This window comes from Loxodonta africana, chromosome 2 (genome assembly GCF_030014295.1).
Source record: "Loxodonta africana isolate mLoxAfr1 chromosome 2, mLoxAfr1.hap2, whole genome shotgun sequence".
Classification (NCBI taxonomy): domain Eukaryota; kingdom Metazoa; phylum Chordata; class Mammalia; order Proboscidea; family Elephantidae; genus Loxodonta; species Loxodonta africana.
This window is the reverse complement of record NC_087343.1, coordinates 228,827,913-228,851,794: the sequence shown is the minus strand read 5'-3', so window position 1 is coordinate 228,851,794 and position 23,882 is coordinate 228,827,913. Positions and strand designations below refer to the sequence as shown.

Sequence of the window (23,882 nt, the reverse complement as noted above, 5' to 3'; positions counted from 1 at the left end):
CTCAATGGGAATCTGAAGTCCTGTGAAGTCCTTGTTTATTTCTTACCTTGCAACCCTCTGAACTGCACTTGAGCCTGTGTGCTGGATAAGGAAGCAAAGGAGGGTATTATTCATCACACACAGTTTTGATTAGCAGCCAAACGCTTCTAGTGTCATTCAAGATTATTGAAAGCTGTTAACCTCTGTGTCTTTGGGGTTCTCCAGAGAACTAGAACCAATAAGGTATTTGGAGCCCTGGCAGCATAATAATTAAGAGCTATGGCTGTTAACCAAGAGGTCTGCAGTTCAAATCACCAGCTGCTCCTTGGAGACCCTGTGGGGCAGTTCTACTCTGTCCTACAGGGTAGCTGTGAGTCCACGACAATGTGTTTGGTTTTATCTACCTACCTATCTATGTGTCTATCTATGTGTCCATCTATGTGTCCATCTATGTATCCATCTATGTATCTATCTATGTGTCTATCTATGTGTCCATCTATGTGTCCATCTATGTGTCCATCTATGTATCCATCTATGTATCCATCTATGTATCTATCTATGTATCTATGTATCCATCTATGTATCTATCTATGTGTCTATCTATATATCCATCTATCTAGAGAAATTGATTCATTTTAACCAGTTGGCTCACAAGATTGTCCAGCAGGAAAGTCCAAAATCAGTCGGCCAGGAGGCAGGCTGGAAACTCCAGAATGAGGTCTACATTACAGCCTTGAGACTCCTTCTCCATCAGGAAACCTCAATTTTTGCTTTTACAGCCTTCAACTGGATAAGGCCCATTGACATTGTGGGGCGGGGGGGGAGGGGATCTGCTTTACCTCAGGTGAACAGATTTAAAAGTTAATCACATAAATGCCTTCCCAACAGCACCTAGACTCTTGTTTGACCAAACGACAGGGCACCACAGTCTGACCAAGTAGACACATGAAATTAACCACCACACTCTGATATAGTGACATTAACCCGAAGCATTCTTACTGGGGCCTGGCGTCACTCACAGGATAAAAGCGTTGGGGAGCCTGTTCCTGGGGGGGGGGTATGGGCACCCAAAGGAGACAGTGACTCCTACACGGGCTGAGTATGTTCACGTGTGCTCTTGCACGTCCTTGCACACTTTGGGGTGTCTGAGCTAAGTGGGCTCAGTATTCCCAGCCACATCCTGTCATCTCTTGTCAACCTGCAGCATCCCATTTACTGTTGAAGGAGAGTGAAGGAATCCTGGGCAGAGTCTGGAAGCAGACAGCACCTGTTTCAGGCTCAGAATGAGGAAACGGAGTGTAGATACCAATACCACAGACAAAGGATGACACCGCCGTGTCAGAGCAGCTAAGAACAGTGAAGATGGGGACACTATGGACCCAGAAAAGGGTGGGAAACCACCAAGCAGCTGTGCCTCAATGTGCCCTAATGAAACAGTGTGAACACCATGACACCTGCCTGTGCTGTGCTCTGGGATGCCACAAAGCTGGGTGAGATGGCAAAGAGGCGGGAGAGCGGTCTTAGTGCAGGGGTACCATGGCAGCCACAATGCAGAGCTCATGATCCAGTGTGGAGATGGCCACAGACTAAATAGCTGAGGGGTGAGATGATCAATTAATAGCTGCCCAGTGCTGCAGGGAAAATTAAGACCTCGACCCACCCCCCACCCCTCCCCCCCGGCCCAGCCTTCCCAGGCAGCTGTCTGCTTGGGCCCTTCTTTGGCCCAGGATTTTCTGAAACCCGAGGGTTGGTATCCCCCCCACCCCAATCCTCCCAGCTCTCAGGCTGTGCCCTGCAGTGTTCAGAGGGTCCTGGAATGGGGTGGGGGAAGTGGCAGGGAGGTGCGTGGGAAACACAGCACAGGACTGTCCCTTGCTCTCTCTCTCTCTCTCTCTCTCTCACACACACACACACACGTCCTTGTCCTTCCAGCCCCATCTGCTGCCCACTGCTGCTTTTCCAAGGAGCCCTGGCCCTACCACACCTGAGGATCAGTGTTTACAGGTAACTCTGCTTGGCAACGGGCTGGACAAGGGATCTCAGTGGAAACCTGGCAACCGGGGCTGCCCCTCCCAGTCCTGGGGCGTCTAGCAACTGCCGGGGCACAGCTGGTGCTGGCTCACCAGGCACTTGCATCCGAGAGCGAGTGGGATGTGGTGGCCAGTCCAGCGCAGCCCACCCCCAGGCTCTGCTCTGCCCACCTGGCCAACCCCAGGAGGTAAAGCTTCTGAGTGCTGCGGGTCCAGTGAGGACCATGGTGCTCTGTGGCACCAATCCTGAGAGGTTCTTTCCTGCAGATAACTGAGGATTGAGGAAGCAGTGCAGGCCTGCAGAGAGTGCCTCACAGGGCCTCCGTGATGGTGGACTCATCGGTGGCTGACCACATGACTCGCCTGACACTCAGACTCTTGCAAAAGGTAAGAAGGCCTGGAAAGGGCAGTTTTTTTTTTTTTTTTTAACAACTTCTTTAAAGGAGCTAAGCCTTCAGGCTTCCAAAACAGGAGACAGTTAAAGCAACCACAACACATCTTTACTTTCTGCTGCTGGCAAACTACCTGCCAGTGCGGGCCTGCTGCTGACACAACCTGTGATGAGCAGAGCGCAGTTTCTCAGTTTCCTCTTTGTGCTCGTATAGAATCCAGTAGGTTCTAGCACTTTCTGAGTCACAAGGCAGGCATGGCTTCTGCTATGGAGATGGCCTCACTTGGACCTGCCCCTGGGCAGCCAGACTGTGGCCTGATGACCCATCTTGAGCCCATTCTTCTCACTTTCTCTGAGAGTCTTCAGAGTTTACCTCCAGTCTGTCCTTACAAGTGACCAGGTGGGGCCTGGCCCTGGCAGGTCCTCGCACCCCTGTCTGCCTCATTGCCCTTTCAGAAGCTTCTCGAGGCTAAGTCTCTTGAGCTGTCCCTCACCTCCTCCCTCCCCAAGGGGGGCTGTGGGAGGCCCATCATTTGGGGGCAGCCAGGACTCTCAGGGCACCTGCTCAGCTCAGGGCTCAGGTAGACCTATGAAGCTGCTTGGCCTTGGGTGGATTGGGGGAGGATTGGGTTGTTCACCAGCAGGGGAGACCAGGCAGGGTGCCCACCCAAGACACAGAACTCGCTGTGGGTCTTCCTGCCCAAGGCCATGTCTCAGAAAGCTGCCCAAAAGAGACTCAGTCAGAATGTGCATCCTCAGATTTTAAAACTGGAAATATGTGCATGGTATTGAGCATATGGCCAAGGCAGTGCCTGAGAGAACATTGGTGTCACACCCACCTCCACATGGCAGTTCACCTTCCGCACACCTGTCTGGGCCCTGGTCACATGAGAACACTCTTAGTCATTCTTGCAGCCCACAGGCCAGGTGCTCGCAGCCAGCAGCTAGGCAGGACAATGGAAGTGCAAGTGGGGAGGACAGGTGGGCAGGGAGGGGGCAGGGCAGATGGGCAGGCCTGGCACCGCTGACACTAGGCTGGAGCAAATGCCCTCTTCACATGTGGTCTCTCCTCTTCTCAGAAGCTGGAACACGAGCGTGAGAACATGGAAGAGGACTCTGGAGTCCCTCATCTTGTGGCAGGTAAGAGTCCTGGGCTGCTTCCATCTGGCACAGGTGGCCTGAGACCAACGATTCCAAGGGAAGGTGGGGGCAGCCTGCCCATGGGAGTCCCCATCTCCTGCTCGGTCCCTCCCTTCCTCCTTTTACCAGCAAGGTTATGCTTAAAAAGTTTCCTTGACGATCTGAGTGAAAGGCTTTTGTTTTGTCTTTAAAACACACACATACTCACACATACATACTCGCACACACTCACATACACACATATATTCATACACACATACACATACTCAGTCACACATACATGCACACATACATACACACGCTCATGTAGACACATACACTCATACACATACACACACTCACTCACATAGACACATACACTCATATACATACACACACTCACTGACACACACAGACACAAACTCATACAATACACACACACTCACTCATAGACACATACACACACTCACTCACACACACATGCACACATACATTATGCACATTCACATTCACTCACATAGACACACACTCACACTCATACACATACACACACTCACTCACATAGACACACACTCACACTCATACACGTACTCACATACACACATATACACACATCCACTCATGTAGACACATACACTCATACCCATACACACTCACACAGACACATATTTGCATACATAAACACACTCACACATACATACACTCATGTAGACACACATACACACACTCACATACACACGCACATGTACACACACTCATACAATACACACACTCACATAGACACATACACTCATACACATACACACACTCACTGACACACAGACGGAAACTCGTACAATACACACACTCACTCATAGACACATACACACACTCGCTCACACACACATGCACACGCTCATGCAACACGCACATTCACATTCACTCACACTCATACACACACTCACACACACACACACCCCAACCCTGCTATGCGCATTCTCGAGCACTACCACCTTCAGTCTGCAAACCCTAAAACTAGTGCAGTGATTGTTCCCATTTCTCAGAAGAGCAAACAGAAGCTCAGAGAGGTTAAATAACCTACCCGGGCCACCCAGGTTGGAAGTGGCCACACCAGCATCAGACCCGGTAGCTGATCCCAGAGCTTGTCCTGACGGTGGAAGCGGGGGCACGTCTGGTCCCCATGGGTTTGTGCACCCTTCCCATGGCCTGCAGTCAAATGCTAAGGCTACATGGAGCCAGGGTGGGGACTGCGTTCTTGGTGATGGGGCTCGGGTCTAGAGACACCTGGCAAGGACTGAGAGGCCCAGAGGAGCATTTCTTTTCTTGGGGATGTGGGCCGGGGGGGCCTCCAGCCTGGGCAGCCCCACAAGGCAGTGGGGACTCCAGACAGCTCTCAAGGGCAGCAGGCAGGGCCTGGAGTCCTGATTCAGATAGAAAATTCTAACCCAGGTCATCTGGGGTCATCTGGCTGGGAGACTCTGAGAGAATACAACCATGGAACAATGCTGGAACAGGCTGGGGGAGTGGGGGGTCCTGGGGGAGCCTCCGGGGGAGAGAAGGTTCCGCAGCCCTAGCAGTGGGCTCAGATGCAAAGCCAGAGGGCAGGACCTCTGTGCCCAGAGCAAAGGAGGCCAAAGCCTGGCCTGGGGACCAGACCCCTCCCAGAGCCTTCTCCCAAGTTTGGACCCCTCCCCCAAGAGGCAGGGACAGGAAGGAGCTGCTGACGGGCCTCTGGGACTTGGTGGACATCACCATGTCTCTGGACAGGTTGGAGTCATTGGTGGCTCCAGGTGGTGGGAGCTTGGGCTCATGGCACAGCCATGCTTCCACTGTACCCAGGAGGGGCTTCCTGCCCCTGTCTACATCCAAGGTCAGCAGAGCTAAGTTGACTTCCTATGGGGTGTTGCAGGAGAAGTGAGTGCCGAGCCTGGGTAGGACTTGGCTCTCTCTGACTCCTTTTTGGGGGTCAGACAATCCGTTGGACAGATTCCAACAGGAAGGCTGAGTGTCTGGGTTGCCCTGGTGCCCGGAGGTGGCCCCTGAGCCCTGTTACCCCCAAGCACCAGTCCCTCATTTGGAACAGGCATTTGCTGGAAGCTCTGGGTCACCAGGGTAGGTGAGATGGGGGCATTCCAAAGATGTCTCTTAGGCTGTCTTCAAAGGCGAGCCTGAGTTCCGACTCCATGCTTCCCTTCCAGGAGATGAGGCTGGGCCGGATGACGCCCTGCAGAGCGCCCTGAGGAGAAGGAAGGACCTCCTGCAGAGACTTTGGGTACCTGACCCCCCAGCTAGCCTGGCTTGAGCCTACTGTGGCTCCTATCAGCAGGGCTGTGGTGACCAGCTGGCACAGAGACCAAAGGCACTGGTGCTCTCTTCGGGAGCTTAACGCAGTTTCCTGAGCATTTGCAGCTCACTGTCAAAATGCAGCTCCCTAGAGAAGGTGTGGGAGTCCTGACGGCTCAGTGATGAAGAGCTCAGCTGCTAACAAAAAGAACAGCGGTTTGAATCCACCAGCTGCTCCTTGGAAACTCTACTGGGCAGTTCTACTTTGTCCTGTAGGGTTGTTATGAGTCAGAATCGACTTGATGACAGTGGCTTTTTTTTTTTGTTTTTGTTGTTAGAGAAAGTATTGCCTGCAGGCAGGTGTTCTATGCCCTGAGTTCTCACGGGGGTCTTATCAGCTGAACAGCCTGCTTTGGTTGCACACATCAAAGGCAGCATATTGAGGAAGGGCCCAATTCCTGCAGAGAAGAGAATTCAAAGATGCCCTGGCCTTCAGCCAGACCAGACTCAGGAATGCTGTGGGAAGAAGGTCCTAGAGTCCAAAACGGCAGTGAGGTCTAGGACTGTACCAGGAGCTGAGCTTGAACAGTTGTAACAGCCTAGAAAGGAGCTCTTTTTAGTGGCGGTGGGCACTGAGGTGTGCTTGAAAGAGAAAACAAACTCTTTTGGCTGGAAAGAAAAAACAACAAAGCAAGGACCGGAACTAGTTCAAATTATCTGGTAAATTTATAAAGAAACGTGATTCTTCCATGCGCACCACCAGGGGGCGTCAGGGCCTCACTCTACGCCCTGGTTCAATCCCAGCAGGCCTAGAGACTGCTGGTGCTCCAGGCTGACCTCAGGATCTGGGCCTCTTGAGGTCTAGTGCCCGCACTGGCCACAGCCCCACAGCGCCAAGTCCCACATGTTCTGGGGGCGGGGGCAGAGCCTCTGTGAAACTGCCCACTTTGTCAGCCCTTAGACCCCCCCACCCCAGGGAGCCCTGTGTCTGAGGCTTGATCACTGTCATGCCAGGTCTGGGCACTTTCCTTTCCTGGCACCCATGGGTCTTCCTTCCACAGGCAGCCAGCGGGATCTGCTTGTCTTACAGGAACTGCATCTCCTGGAGGAGCTCTCCCAGGCCCAAGCCTGGAGGGGGGCAAACAGAGGGGCCTGGGGGTCAGTGCCACCCCCAGAGGTGCCCCCTGTACGCTGCCACCCCACCGCCTCCCCACCCCCTCCAGCCCCGGAGCCGCTCCGGATCATCCAGCACCCGGTAAGAGGCGTGTCCTAGCTGAGCAGACATGAGAACTGCGTCTCCTGTGTGCGTGCGTGCATGTGTGTGGGGGGGGGGAGAGTGTGTATTAAACATGCAGCCACCTTCCCAGCTACCTCCTTATGCCCACAGCTTTTCAGAAACATTAAGAGGGCACTGTGCCCATAGAGACACATCTCATCTGGACAAAGAGATGACGATTGATTTATCTCTCCAATACAGGCTCATCTCAGAGCAAAGCCACCAGCATTATTTTTTTTTATTGTGCTTTAGATGAAGGTTTACAGAACAAGCTAAACAAACTAGCTTCTCTTTAAACAATTAGTCCACGCAGTGTTTTGTGACATTGGTTACCAACCCCATGATATGTCAACACTCTCTCTTCTCCACTTTGGGTTCCCTATTACCAGCTTTCCTGTCCCCTCCTGCCTTCTAGTCCTTGCCCCTGGGCTGCTGTGCCCCTTTAGTCTTGTTTTCTCTTATGGGCCTGTCTAATCTTTGGCTGAAGGGTGAACCTCAGGAGTGACTTCATTCCTAAGCTAAAAGGGTGTCAGGGGGCTATACTCTCAGACAAACCCACCAGCATTATGAAAATGCATTGGAGAAGGTTGGTGGGCTGACAGCCAATGATGCAGGCACCCTGCAGACCAGCTGCAGAGAGGTAGTATTGTCCCTTGTTACAACTGACAGGCTGGGGTCCCAACTCTGCCTTCCTAACTCCAATCCCGATCTTAGCCATTGCGCAAGGAGTGGAGTGTTTGGGGGAATCACCATCGGGAGGGCCCTGAATTTGGAGAAGAAGTGTATCAACTCTTTCCCCAAACTTCATAATGACCAGGGGATGCTTAAGACTCTCATTCTGAGGACTGAGTTTAAAAAGGTAAGAGTGTCCAAGTTTGAAAGCTTCATACCTTGTTCAGCCTTCTGGGTTGCAAGCAACCCAAAGCAACTCTGACTGGCTTAAGCAAAAGAGAATGTATTGGAGGGCAACTGGGTAGCCAGAAAAGGGAGAAAAACCTGGGCAGCTGGCAGGTTGAGGCTCTAAGAGAAGTTCAATGTGACTGGGGTGCAGGGTGTGGGGGGAGAAGAGGAGGCTGAAGAGGTAGACAGGGCCATGTTGAGAATGTTGTAGACAGGCAGGCTGGCTGGGGAGCTTGATGGCAACTGGCCAATTGGGTCAATGACCAGGAGGAATTTGTTCTTTGGGAGGTGACCCTGGCAACACATAGAGGATGAAACTGAGTGGGAAAGGGCAGCCTCAGAGGTATCCATGCTCATAGAGACCCTGGAGTCCCCTTTAGCTGTGGGCTGTCTGCTGTCCAGGATCTGAATATGTGAGACTGCCCCTTTCATTCTTCTAAAAACTGGGAACGCTGAAGCTTCTCTGCTCTCCCTTGCAGTAATGGTGGGAGTGGTGGAGGACCTAGATTAACTCAGGTATAGGGGGCTACTCCCCCATTCCAAACAGGCCTACACCTAGTACATCTTCATCAGGGTCCACTCATACTGTGTGATTCCGTCTCAGCCTGGCATGACACCAAGAAGGTGAGCAGAGGCCCTTGGTCACTGAGATGAGTTTCCCATCAGCTGGACTCAGGGACCCTGAGGTAGGAGGTCCTATTGGCCAGGACAGGCACAGCCATTCTGAGAATGCCTTCTTGGTCTATACCAGGGGTTGGCAAACCATGACCACAGGTAAAAGCTGGACCATCACCTGTTTTTGTACAACCTGCAAGCTAAAAAATCAAAAGAATATTTTGTAATACATGCAACCCCCATGTGTCTGTCAGTTTGTCATACTGTGGGGGCTTGCGTGTTGCTGTGATGCTGGAAGCTATGTCACCGGTATTCAGATACGAGCAGGGTCACACATGGAGGACAAGTTTCAGCTGAGCTTCCAAACTAAGACAGGCAGTCTAATTATGAAAAGCATTAGCCAGTGAAACCCTTATGAATAGCAGCAGAACATTGTCTGATACAGTGCTGGAAGATAAGCCCCCCAGGTTGGAAGGCACTCAAAAGATGACTAGGGAAGAGCTGCCTCCTCAAAGTAGAGTTGACCTTAATGACGTGGATGGAGCATAACTTTTGGGACCTTCATTTGCTGATGTGGCATGACTCAAAGTGAGAAGAAAGAGTTGCAAACATCCATTAATAATCGGAACCTGGAATGTACAAAGTATGAGTCTAGGAAAATTGGAAATTGTCAAAAATGAAATGGAATGCATAAGCATCGATATCCTAGGCATTAGTGAGCTGAAATGGACTGGTATTGGCCATTTTGAATTGGACAATCATATAGTCTACTATGCTGGGAATGACAACTCGAAGAAGAATGGTGATACATTCATCGCCAAAAAGAACATTTCAAGATCTATCCTGAAGTACAACTCTGTAAGTGACAGGATGATATGCACATGCCTACAAGGAAGACCAGTTAATACAACTATTATTCAAATTTATGCACCAACCACTAGGGCCAAAGGTGAAGAAATAGAAGATTTTTATCTGTTGCTGCAGTCTGAAATTGATCGAACATGCAATCAAGATTCATTGATAATTACTGGTGATTGGAATGCGAAAGTTGGAAACAAAGAAGGAGCAGTAGTTGGAAAATATGGCCTTAGTGATAGAAACAATGCTGGAGATCGAATGATAGAATTTTGCAAGACCAACGACTTCTTCACTGCAAATACCTTCTTTTACCAACATAAATGGTGACCATACACATGGACCTTGCCAGATGGAACACACAGAAATCAAATTGACTACATCTGTGGAAAGAGACGATGGAAAAGCTCAATATCATCAGTCAGAACAAGGCCAGGGGCCAACTGTGGAACAGACCATCAATTGCTCATATGCAAGTTCAAGTTGAAACTGAAGAAAATCAGAGCAAGTCCACGAGAGCCAAAATATGACCTTAAGTATATCCCACCTGAATTTAAAGACTACTTGTAGATTTGATGCATTGAATACTAGTAACCGAAGACCAGATGAGTTGTGGAATGACATCAAGGACATCATCCATGAAGAAAGCAAGAGGTCATTGAAAAGACAGGAAAGAAAGAAAAGACCAAGATGGATGTCAGAGGAGACTCTGAAACTTGCTCTTGAACGGTGAGCAGCTAAAGCAAAAGGAAGACTTGATGAAGTAAAAGAACTGAACAGAAGATTTCAAAGGGAGTCTCGAGAAGACAAAGTATTATAATGACATGTGCGAAGAGCTGGAGATGGAAAGCCAAAAGGGAAGAACACACTCAACACTTCTCAAGCTGAAAGAACTGAAGAAAATATTCAAGCCTCAAATTGCAATAGTAAAGGATTCTATGGGGAAAATATTAAACGACACAGGAAGCATCAAAAGAAGATGGAAAGAATGCACAGAATCAAGAGGTGGCATATGATCAGGAACTGATGGTACTGAAGGAAGAAGTCCAAGCTGCTCTGAAGGCATTGGCGAAAAACAAGGTTCCCAGAATTGATGGAATATCAACTGAGATGTTTCAACATACAGATGCAGCACCGGAGGTGCTCACTCGTCTATGCCAAGAAATATGGAAGACAGCTTCCTGGCCAGTTGACTGGAAGAGATCCATATTTATGCCTATTCCCAAGAAAGGTGATCCAACTGAATGTGGAAATTATAGAACAATATCATTAATATCACACGCAAGCAAAATTTTGCTGAAGATCATTCCAAACTGGCTGCAGCAGTATATCGACAGGGAACTGTCAGAAATTCAGGCCAGTTTCAGAAGAGGATGTGGAACCAGGGATATCATTGCTGATGTTAGATGGATGGATCATGGCTGAAAGCAGAGAATACCAGAAGGATGTTTACCTGTGTTTTATTGACTATGCAAAGGCATTCGACTGTGTGGATCATAACAAACTATGCATAACACTGCGAAGAATGGGAATTCCAGAACACTGAATTGTGCTCATGAGGAACCTTTACATAGATCAAGAGGTGGTTGTTCAGACAGAACAAGGGGATACTGACTGGTTTAAAGTCAGGAAAGGCGTGCGTCAGGGTTGTATTCTTTCACCATACCTATTCAATCCGTATGCTGAGCAAATAATACGAGAAGCTGGACTATGTGAAAAAGAACAGGGCATCAGGATTGAAGGCAGGCTCATTAACAACCTGCATTATGCAGATGACACAACCTTGCTTGCTGAAAGTGAAGAGGACCTGAAGGCCTTACTAATGAAGATCAAAGACCACAGCCTTCAGTTTGGATTGCACCTCAACATAAAGAAAACAAAAATCCTCACAAATGGACCAATGAGCAACATCATAATAAATGGAGAAAGGATTCAAGTTGTCAAGGATTTCATTTTACTTGGATCCACAATCAACAACCATGGAAGCAGCAGTCAAGAAATCAAGAGACGCATTGCATTGGGCAAATCTGCTGCAAAGGACCTCTTCGAAGTGTTGAAGAGCAAAGATGTCACCCTGAAGACTAAGGTGCGCCTGACCCGAGCCATGGTATTTTCAATCGCATCATATGCATGTGAAAGCTGGACAGTGAGTAAGGAAGACCGAAGAAGAATTGATGCCTTGGAATTGAGGTGTTGGCGAAGAATATTGAATGTACCATGGAGTGCCAGAAGAACGGACAAATCTGTCTTGGAAGAAGTACAGCCAGAATGGTCCTTAGAGGCAAGGATGGCGAGACTGTGTCTTACATGTTTTGGACATGTTGTCAGGAGGGATCAGTCCCTGGAGAAAGACATCATGCTTGGCAGAGTACAGGGTCAGTGGAAAAGAGGACGACCTTCAACGAGGTGGACTGACACAGTGGCTGCAACAATGAGCTCAAGCATAACAACGATTGCAAGGATGGCTCAGGACTGGGCAGTGTTTCGTTCTGTTGTGCAGAGGGTCACTGTGGGCTGGAATCAACTCGACGGCACCTAACAACAACAATACATGAAAATTATATGTAATTCAAAATTCAGCATCCCTAAGTGAAGTTTCACTGACATACAATCATGGACGTTTGTCTACATATTGCCTATGGGTGCTTTCATGCTACAACAGCAAAGTTGAATAGTTACACCTGAGACTGTATGGCCTGAAAGCCCAAAATAGTTACTATTTTGTCCTGTACAAAAAAAGTTTGCCAACCCTTGGTATATGTCATCCTTTCTGTAAACTGAGAAATAAGGGACAAGGTCATGCAGGGTTTCTGTATCCAAAAGAAGATTGAAATAGAAGGTCTTCTGCTCCTACATCAATATCTGGTGCATTCCTGAAATTGCTGAATATTTATTTTAACTCAGAAGAGAAGCCAAGGGATATTTTCATGATAAGTACCTTATATATTTCTATCAAAGCAGTCTTAATGCAGCCAGGCATTTTCTTAGCCTGATGAAGACAGGCAATGTGGGAACATTAAAAATACCATGTCCTAAGTGATACCCTCACTCAAACGTCTATCTATTCAGCCATCTATTCAACTTCTAGGGTTAATCATCTAACGTTCCCCTTAGAAGGGTGGATGGTGGGTGGGTAGGTAGATGGATAGATAAGTGGATGAATGGATGGGTGTATGGATGGATGGGTGGATAGGTGAATGGATGGGTGGGTGGGTGGGTGGGGGATGGGTGGATGGATGGATGGATAGATGGAAGGATGGATAGATGGGTGGATGATTGATCGGATGGGTGGGTGGGTGGATAGGTGAGTATAAGAGTGGGTGGATACTGTAGAACACTCTCTCCCAGAATCATTCAGGTAGGTAATCATCTGCCTCATCCTAGGTACCCCAGCCACCTGCCACCATCATTCAGCAGCTACCTCAGCAGCCCCTCATTGCACAGATTCCTCCTCCCCAGGCCTTCCCCACTCAAAAGTCTGGGAGTATTAAGGAAGGTAAGTATTCTGTATTAATATTACGATGAGTTTATAAAATTCTATATTGAAAGAAAAAATATTTTTATAAGCAGGATAGTCATTTAGGGTCAACATTTAACTACTCAACTGATGCTATAAATTTACTAACATGAAAATAATTTTAACTTTAAGAAATCCTTGTATGAAGGATATCTCTGAGAGAAATAAACAAGAGGTAGAAGAAAGGGCACTGGACTAGGAATCAAAAGAATTGGGCTTTAATCCCAACTCATCCGCTTACTAAAAATACAAAAAATCTTGGTGAAATTGCTCCTTCTTTTTAAATAACTTTTAGATATTTGATTTTAAAAACAGCTTTATTGAGATATGTGACATAGAATAAGCTGCACATATTTAAAGTGTACAATTTGACATGTTTTGACATATATGTATTCATGAAACCATCGCTGCAATCAAGATAGTAAACATATCCATCGCCCCAAAAGCTTCTTTATACCCCCTTTAATCCCTCCTTCATGTTCCCCCAAGCAATTCTTAATCTGCTTTTTGTCACTACATACTAGTTTGAATTTTCTCAATTTTTATATAAATGGAATCATGTGGTAAGTACTCTTTTTGTCTGGTTTCTTTCACTCAGCACAATTATTTTAAGATTCTTCTCTATTGTTGGGTGTATTAATCCTTTGTTCCTTTTAATTACTGAGTAATATTCTATTGTGCAGATGTACCACAGTTTGTTTATCCATTCACCAACAGACGGACAACTGGGTTGTTCCGGTTTTTGGTTATTACCAAAAGAGCTGCTAAGAACATTCATGTGTAAGTCTTTTCTGTGGACATATGTTCTCATTTCTCTTGGGTAAATACCATCTTCTGATATCATTTTTCATCATCTTGAAATAGATCTTTAAAAGTCCCTTTAGAGGCGAGGTCAAAATAGTGGAGTAGTCATACACTTCCTGTAGTCCTTCTTAAAAGAACGACACAAAAAAACAAGTGAGTCAATTTTACATAACCATCTAGGAGCCCTGAACATCACAGACATAGCTGAGGCATTGAACTGAGCAACAGGGGAAAGGAGAGACAGTTCAGAAGCAGTGAAGATTTGCCAGATCTGGCCTGGCCGGCAAGTTGGATTGGCCAGCGCGCACTGGCTAAGGCAAGCAGCAGCATTTGGGACGCATTTTCCACACCAGGAGAAACCTAGCAGCAGCAGAGTGTCTGCTCAAGCCTCCGAGACCAGGAAGAAGCAGTGCTGAATCTGCGAAAGTGAAGTACAAGTGTCTAACCTACCGTAAGGGATCAAAAAAAACCTTCCCTCTCTCTGGGAAGTCCCTCTCTCCCATTTACCCACCCCCTCCTTGCTCTGTGCCACCCCAATCTGGCTTCAGTGATTGCCGTGCCCCCCCGGGCTGGAAGTAGGACCCATCACACATCCTGAGCCATTTTCCTGGCTTTGGAGAGGGAATGAATTAATAAACAAGAAAAAATAATCTGCCAGTTCCCCTAAGCCAGGAACTCAGGGCAGGCACAGCCCCTTTGCCTAGGCACAGGCACAAGGGGTCCACAGACTTTGAATGCCTTTCACCCCTGCCTACACCTGTGTGGGCCCATTTCAAGAGCATAGGCCCTCATTAACATGGTACAGTGAGGTATATACCTGAAGACTATTTTCAACTGCAACAGTTAAAGGGGAGTGGCAGACTCGTGATATTTGACACCACCCTGACCATTAAGCAGGGTCCTCACCTACCCACAGCAGGGGCCTGAGGACTGTGGTTTCACCCACTCCACCTATCCACCTGCAACAGGGGTCCAAGAATAAGTGGTGCCTCGCAGTCCTTATAGCCAACAGTATTGGGTGCCCAAAGTCTGGCTGCAAAACCCACCCAACTATGTGCTCTAGGGAACAGGGACATACCTTCCACCCAGGCACTCAGGGGCAGCGGTCAGCCTCCTACCTTGCTCAGCACATAACCTGCTACTGCAGCCAGGTACTTGTGCCTACTCCAATCACCCCTATGTAGCCCTGCCCATCTAGGACTGTAGATGAGAGTCATCGGTGACCGATGAGCTGGATACCCGAGCTGAATCCACACAAGAAAAGTAAGTGGACTCCTGGCCTCACATACCTAGTAACAGCTCTAACCAGCTGGTGACAGGACATGAGAACTTCAAAGACACCAATATCCAAGGTAGCTCACATGACTAGCCTATTTGGGCATATCAAAACAAAACAAGAAGCTAGGATACAGTAAGCAAACATAAAATAAATAAATATAATAACTTATTGATGGCTCAGAGACAACGTCAGTATCAAATCACATAAAGTGGCAGACCATGATGGTGTTAGCAAGTGCACATAACAAAGAACCAAGAAACCTCCTGAAGGAATAGAAGATCTTGGAGTTACTCAAGGTAGAAATTCAAAAGATTAATATATAGAGCTCTTCAAGAGATCAGGAAGGAGATCAGGCAAAATGCAGACCAAGCCAAGGAACACACAAACAAAGCAACAAAGGAACTTAAGAAGGTTATACATGAGCATAATGACAAGTTTAACAGCATGCAAGAATCCATAGAGAGACAACAAACTGAAATTGAAAAGATTAACAATAAAATTTCAGAATTAGGAAACTCAATAGAAAGTCATAGGAGCAGAATTGAGACAATGGAAGGCAGAATAGTGAGACTGAAGATAAAGCATTTGACACCAATTTATTTGAGGAAAAATCAGATAAAAGAGTTTCAAAAAATGAAAAAAACCTGAGAATTAAGTGGGATGCTATCAAGAGGCATAACCTGAGTGATTGGAGTACCAGAACCAGAATTGTTGAAGATTTGTTGGCAGAAAACTTTCCTGATATCGTGAAAGGTGAGAAGATATCTATCTAAGATGCTCATCAAACCCCACACCGGGTAGATCCCAAAAGAAAGTCACAAAGATGTATTATATTCGAACATGCCAAAACCAAAGATAAAAAGAGAATTTTAAGAGCAGCTAGGGATAAACAAAAAGTTATCTACAAAGGAGAGTCAATAAGACTAAGTTGGGACTACTCAGCAGAAACCATGAAGGCAAGAAGGCAATGGGATGACATATATAAAGCCTTGAAGGAAAAAAATTGCCAGCCAAGAATTATATATCCAGCAAAGCTGTCTCTCAAATATGTCGGTGAAATTAGAGGATTTCCATCTAGATAAACAGAAGTTAAGGGAAGTTGTAAAGGAAGTCCTCCAGAAAGAAAATCAGTAACATCACATAACAACGCAAGACTAGAACACAGGACAGAACAACCAAATAGTAACACAGAGAGAGAAGTCACAAAAACAAGTAAACAAACAAACAAAAAGCTAAAACACTGAAAATAGGGAAACAGAGGTGTCAATATGTATCAGACAACAACATTAAAACAAAAAAGAGGCACTGAATAATGTAGTCATAGAACTTTGATATGGAGAGGAAGTCGAGGCGATATCAAGAAATAAAAGATTGGTTTAAACTTAGAAAAATTGAAGTAAATATTAAGGTAACCATTAAGGAAACTAACAATCCTATACATCAAAATAAAAAACAAGAAAAACATAAAGCCTCACCAAACACAAAATCAATAACAATGAAAAAGATGAAAAGAAAATACATAAACTAAAATAACTCAGCACAAAAAATTAAGTGGAATGAAGAAACTCAATAAAAAACACAAAAATACATCAAAATGACAGCACTGGACTCACACCTATCAATAATTACGATGAATCTAAATGGACTAAATGCACCAATAAAGAGACAGAGAGTGCTAAACGGATAAAAACACATTACTCATCTATATGCTGCCTACAAGAGACACACCTTAGACTCAAATACACAAACAAAGTAAAACTCAAAGGATGGGGAAAAAAAATCAAACAAAGAACAATCAAAAAAGAGCAGGAGTGACAATATTAATCTCTGACAAAATAGGCTTCAAAGCAAAATCTACCACAAATAAGGAAGGGCACTATGTAATGAGTAAAAGTCAATACACCAAGAGGACATACCTATAATAGGTATTACGAACCCAACGACAGGCTTTAAAATACGTAAAACAAACTCTAACAGCCCTGAAAAGAGAAATAGACAGCTTCACAATAAGAGCAGGAGAATTCAACACACCACTTTCAATGACGGGCAGAACATCCAGAAAGAAGCTCAGTAAAGACACAGAAGGTCTAAATGCCACAATCAACCAACTTGATCTCAAAGGCATATACAGAACACTCCACCCAACAGCAGCCAAGTATACCTTCTTTTCCAACACTCATGGAACATTCTCTAGAATAGACCACATATTAGCCCACAAAGCAAGCCTTAACAGAATACAAAACATCGAAATATTGCAGAGTATCTTTTATGACCATAAAGTCATAAATTAGAAATCAATAACAGAAAAAGCAAGAAAAAAAAAAATCAAACATATGGAAACTGAACAACACCTTGCTCAAAAACTACCAGATTATAGAAGAAATCAAGGACGGAATAAAGAAATTCACAGAATCCAATGAAAATGAAGACACATCCTACCAGAACCTTTGGGATACAGCAAAAGCAGTGCTCAGAGGTCAATTTATAACAATAAATGCACACATCCAAAAAGAAGAAAGGCTAAAATCAAAGAATTATCCCTACAACACGAACAAATAGAGAGCAGCAAAAGAAGCCCTCGGACACCAGAAGAAAGCAAATAATAAAAATTAGAGCAGAAGTAAATGAAATAGAGTAGAAAAACAATTGAAAGAGTTAGAAAGACCAAAAGCTGGTTCTTTGAAAAGATCAACAAAATCAATAAGCCACTGGCCAAACTGACACAGGAAAAACAGAAGAGGGAGCAAATACATCAAATAAAAAATGAGATGGGTAATATCACAACAGAACTAACTGAAATTAAAAGAGTCATAAGAGAATACTATGAAAAAGTGTACTCTAACAAATTTGAAAACCTAGAGGAAACGGACACATTTCTAGAAACACACTACCTACCTAAACTAACACAGAAGTAGAACAACTAAATAAACCTATAACAAAAGAAGAGATTGAAAAGGTAATTTAAAAACTTCCAACAAAAGAAAAGCCCTGGCCCTGATGGCTTTACTGCAGAATTCTATCAAACCTTCAGAGAAGAGTTAACACCAATACTACTAAAGGTATTTCAGAGCATAGAAAAGGATGGAATGCCCCCAAATGCATTATATGAAGTCAGCTTAGCCCTGATACCAAAACCAGGTAAAGACACCACAAAAAAAAGAAAATTACAGACCAATATCCCTCATGAACATAGATGCAAAAATCCTCAACAAAATTCTAGCCAATAGAATTCAACAACATATCAAAAAAATAATTCACCACAACCAAGTGGGATTTATACCAGGTATGCAGGGATGGTTCAACATTAGAAAAACAATCAATATAATACATCACATAAAGAAAAAAAAAAAGACAAGAACCACATGATCTTATCAATTGATGCAGAGAAGGCATTTGACAAAGTCTAGCACCCGTTCATGATAAAAACTCTCAGCAAAATAGGAATAGAAGGGAAATTTCCCAACGTAATAAAGGGCATTTATACAAAGCCAACAGCCAACATCATACAAAATGGAGAGAGCCTGAAAGCATTCCTCTTGAGAATGGGAACCAGACAAGGATGCCCTTTACCACCACTCTTATTCGACATTCTGCTGGAGGTCCTAGCCACAGCAATAACACACAAGAAAGAAATGAAGTGCATCCAAATCAGTAAGGAAGAAGTAAAAGTATCCCTTTTGCAGATGATATATTCTTATACACAGAAAACCACAAAGAATCCACAAGAAAACTACTGGAACTAATAGTAGAGTTCAGCAAAATATCAGGATACAATGTAAACATACAAAAATCAGCCAGATTCCAAGGAAGAAGTAAAATTATCTCTATTTGCAGATGACATGATCTTATACACAGAAAACCCTGAGGAATCCTCAAGAAAACTACTGAAACTGATAGAAGAGTTCAGCAGAGTATCGGGATACAAGATAAACATACAAAAATCAGTTGGGACTTCCTGAGGCGGAGCCAAGATGGCGGACCAGGCAATCGCTACCTCGGATCCCTCTTACAACAAAGACACGGAAAAACAAGTGAATCGATCACATACATAACAATCTACGAACCCTGAACAACAAACACAGATTTAGAGACGGAGAACGAACTAATACGGGGAAGCAGCGATTGTTTCCAGAGCCTGGAGCCAGCGTACCAGTCAGGTACGGCACAAGCACAGAGAGCTGCTCCACCCCCCTGAACTAACCCCAGGAGGGGGACGAGCCGGTTCCGCGGGCGGCGTGGGACGCAGCCGGTAGAAGAAGTCCCTGGGAGGCAGTGACTGGTCTTGGAATGGGGAGAGCAGCGTCCCAGCCGGGCAACCCTCCCGCCGGGATTTGGACTGGACGCAGGTACGGCATAAACACGGAGAGCTGCTCCACCCCCCTGAACTAACCCCGGGAAGGGGCCCAGCCGGGTCACGCGGGCGGCATGGGACGCAGCCGATAGGAGAAGTCCCCGGGAGGCAGTGACTGGTATTGGAGCGCGGAGATCAGCGTCCCAGCTGGGACACTCGGTCACGGCACAAGCACAGGGAGCTGCTCCACCCATCTGAACTAACCCCGGGAGGCGGCCCAACTGGTTTTCGGGGGCGGCACGGCCACGCGGCTGGTGGGACGAGAAGTCCCCGGGAGGCAGCGACTGATTTTGGAGTCGAGAGTGCACCGTCCCAGTAGGGGAGCCTTGACGCTGGGTGTGGGGCTGGAAGCGGAGGATCTGACCATGACTCCAGCGGGCCAGACCCCCGGGGGCAATCTCCACACAGCCAGCACACATAGGCGACGTGCCCGCGGGAATCTCAGATATAATAGTCATTCCAAGCAAGACAAGCAACTCTGGCTATATTCTGAGGTGCTACTCTCCTATCTCTCTGTTCCCTCCCCCACCCTCCCCAGGCGGCTTCATTAACATCCGAATAGCCTGAGCCAGAGGGAGAACTCTGATAGGGATCTGACTGCATTTTTTTTTAGCGGATTTTCTGGAAAAACTAGTTTCCCAGTGATGGCTCGGAGACAACAATCCATATCAAACCACTTAAAGAAGCAGACCATGACAGCTTCTCCAACCCCCCAAACAAAAGAATCAAAATCTTTCCCAAATGAAGATACAATCCTGGAATTATCAGATACAGAATATAAAAAACTAATTTACAGAATGCTTAAAGATATCACAAATGAAATTAGGATAACTGCAGAAAAAGCCAAGGAACACACTGATAAAACTGTTGAAGAACTCAAAAAGATTATTCAAGAACATAGTGGAAAAATTAATAAGTTGCAAGAATCCATAGAGAGACAACATGTAGAAATCCAAAAGATTAACAATAAAATTACAGAATTAGACAACGCAATAGGAAGTCAGACGAGCAGACTCGAGCAATTAGAATGCAGACTGGGACATCTGGAGGACCAGGGAATCAATACCAACATAGCTGAAAAAAAATCAGATAAAAGAATTAAAAAAAATGAAGAAACCCTAAGAATTATGTGGGACTCTATCAAGAAGGATAACCTGCGGGTGATTGGAGTCCCAGAACAGGGAGGGGGGACAGAAAACACAGAGAAAATAGTTGAAGAACTCCTGACAGAAAACTTCCCTGACATCATGAAAGACGAAAGGATGTCTATCCAAGATGCTCATCGAACCCCATTTAAGATTGATCCAAAAAGAAAAACACCAAGACATATTATCATCAAACTCACCAAAACCAAAGATAAACAGAAAATTTTAAAAGCAGCCAGGGAGAAAAGAAAGGTTTCCTTCAAGGGAGAATCAATAAGTTCAGACTACTCAGCAGAAACCATGCAGGCAAGAAGGGAATGGGACGACATATACAGAACACTGAAGGAGAAAAACTGCCAGCCAAGGATCATATATCCAGCAAAACTCTCTCCGAAATATGAAGGCGAAATTAAGATATTTACAGACAAACACAAGTTTAGAGAATTTGCAAAAACCAAACCAAAGCTACAAGAAATACTAAAGGATATTGTTTGGTCGGAGAACCAATAATATCAGATATCAACACAACACAAGGTCACAAAACAGAACGTCCTGATATCAACTCAAATAGGGAAATCACAAAAACAAACCAACTAAGATTAATTAAAAAAAAAATACACATAACAGGGAATCATGGAAGTCAATAGGTAAAAGATCACAATAATCAAAAAGAGGGACTAAATACAGGAGGCATTGAACTGCCATATGGAGAGTGATACAAGGCGATATAGAACAATACATGTTAGGTTTTTACTTAGAAAAATAGGGGTAAATAATAAGGTAACCACAAAAAGGTATAACAACTCTGTAACTCAAGATAAAAGCCAAGAAAAACATAACGACTCAACTAGCATAAAGTCAAACACTATGAAAATGAGGATCTCACAATTTACTAAGAAAAACGCCTCAGCACAAAAAAGTATGTGGGAAAATGAAATTGTCAACAACACACATAAAAAGGCATCAAAATGACAGCACTAAAAACTTATTTATCTATAATTACCCTGAATGTAAATGGACTAAATGCACCAATAAAGAGACAGAGAGTCACAGACTGGATAAAGAAACACGATCCATCTATATGCTGCCTACAAGAGACACACCTTAGACTTAGAGACACAAACAAACTAAAACTCAAAGGATGGAAAAAAGTATATCAAGCAAACAATAAGCAAAAAAGAAGAGGAGTAGCAATATTAATTTCTGACAAAATAGACTTTAGACTTAAATCCACCACAAAGGATAAAGAAGGACACTATATAATGATAAAAGGGACAATTGATCAGGAAGACATAACCATATTAAATATTTATGCACCCAATGACAGGGCTGCAAGATACATAAATCAAATTTTAACAGAATTGAAAAGTGAGATAGATACCTCCACAATTATAGTACGAGACTTCAACACACCACTTTCGGAGAAGGACAGGACATCCAGTAAGAAGCTCAATAGAGACACGGAAGATCTAATTACAACAATCAACCAACTTGACCTCATTGACTTATACAGAACTCTCCACCCAACTGCTGCAAAACATACTTTTTTTTCTAGTGCACATGGAACATTCTCTAGAATAGACCACATATTAGGTCATAAAACAAACCTTTGCAGAGTCCAAAACATCGAAATATTACAAAGCATCTTCTCAGACCACAAGGCAATAAAACTAGAGATCAATAACAGAAAAACTAGGGAAAAGAAATCAAATACTTGGAAAATGAGCAATACCCTCCTGAAAAAAGAATGGGTTATAGAAGACATCAAGGAGGGAATAAGGAAATTCATAGAATGCAACGAGAATGAAAATACTTCCTATCAAAACCTCTGGGACACAGCAAAAGCAGTGCTCAGAGGCCAATTTATATCAATAAATGCACACATACAAAAAGAAGAAAGAGCCAAAATCAGAGAACTGTCCCTACAACGTGAACAAATAGAAAGTGAGCAACAAAAGAATCCATCAGGCACCAGAAGAAAACAAATAATAAAAATTAGAGCTGAACTAAATGAATTAGAGAACAGAAAAACAATTGAAAGAATTAACAAAGCCAAAAGCTGGTTCTTTGAAAAATTAACAAAATTGATAAACCATTGGCTAGACTGACTAAAGAAATACAGGAAAGGAAACAAATAACCCGAATAAGAAACAAGAAGGACCACATCACAACAGAACCAAATGAAATTAAAAGAATCATTTCAGATTATTATGAAAAATTGTACTCTAACAAATTTGCAAACCTAGAAGAAATGGATGAATTCCTGGAAAAACACTACCTACCTAAACTAACACATTCAGAAGTAGAACAACTAAATAGACCCATAACAAAAAAAGAGATTGAAAAGGTAATCAAAAAACTCCCAACAAAAAAAAGCCCTGGCCCGGACGGCTTCACTGCAGAGTTCTACCAAACCTTCAGAGAAGAGTTAACACCACTACTTCTGAAGGTATTCCAAAGCATAGAAAATGATGGAATACTACCCAACTCATTCTATGAAGCCACCATCTACCTGATACCAAAACCAGGTAAAGAGATTACAAAAAAAGAAAATTATAGACCTATATCCCTCATGAACATAGATGCAAAAATCCTCAACAAAATTCTAGCCAATAGAATCCAACAACACATCAAAAAAACAATTCACCCTGATCAAGTGGGATTTATACCAGGTATGCAAGGCTGGTTTAATATCAGAAAAACCATTAATGTAATCCATCACGTAAATAAAACAAAAGACAAAAACCACATGATCTTATCAATTGATGCAGAAAAGGCATTTGACAAAGTCCAACACCCATTTATGATAAAAACTCTTACCAAAATAGGAATTGAAGGAAAATTCCTCAACATAATAAAGGGCATCTATGCAAAGCCAACAGCCAATATCACTCTAAATGGAGAGAACCTGAAAGCATTTCCCTTGAGAACGGGAACGAGACAAGGATGCCCTTTGTCACCGCTCTTATTCAACATCGTGCTGGAAGTCCTAGCCAGGGCAATTAGGCTAGACAAAGAAATAAAAGGTATCCGGATTGGCAAGGAAGAAGTAAAGTTATCACTATTTGCAGATGACATGATTATATACACAGAAAACCCTAAGGAATCCTCCAGAAAACTACTGAAACTAATAGAAGAGTTTGGCAGAGTCTCAGGTTATAAAATAAACATACAAAAATCACTTGGATTCCTCTACATCAACAAAAAGGACACCGAAGAGGAAATAACCAAATGAATACCATTCACAGTAGCCCCCAAGAAGATAAGATACTTAGGAATAAATCTTAACAAGGATGTAAAAGACCTATACAAAGAAAACTACAAAGCTCTACTCCAAG

At 44.5% G+C, this 23,882-nt stretch overlaps 1 protein-coding gene across 1 annotated transcript in view; it reads left to right on the top strand.

Moving 5' to 3' along the window:
- Positions 1 to 2,336: 2,336 nt before the first annotated feature.
- Positions 2,337 to 23,882, top strand: part of C2H21orf58 (chromosome 2 C21orf58 homolog) — a 38,892-nt gene continuing 17,346 nt past the window's right edge. The window contains exons 1-5 of the mRNA XM_003421939.1: positions 2,337 to 2,396; positions 3,480 to 3,521; positions 5,687 to 5,791; positions 6,893 to 7,057; positions 12,833 to 12,944. Of these exons, the coding sequence (XP_003421987.1) occupies positions 2,337 to 2,396; positions 3,480 to 3,521; positions 5,687 to 5,791; positions 6,893 to 7,057; positions 12,833 to 12,944 (484 nt within the window). The remainder of the gene's footprint in view (positions 2,397 to 3,479; positions 3,522 to 5,686; positions 5,792 to 6,892; positions 7,058 to 12,832; positions 12,945 to 23,882) is intronic.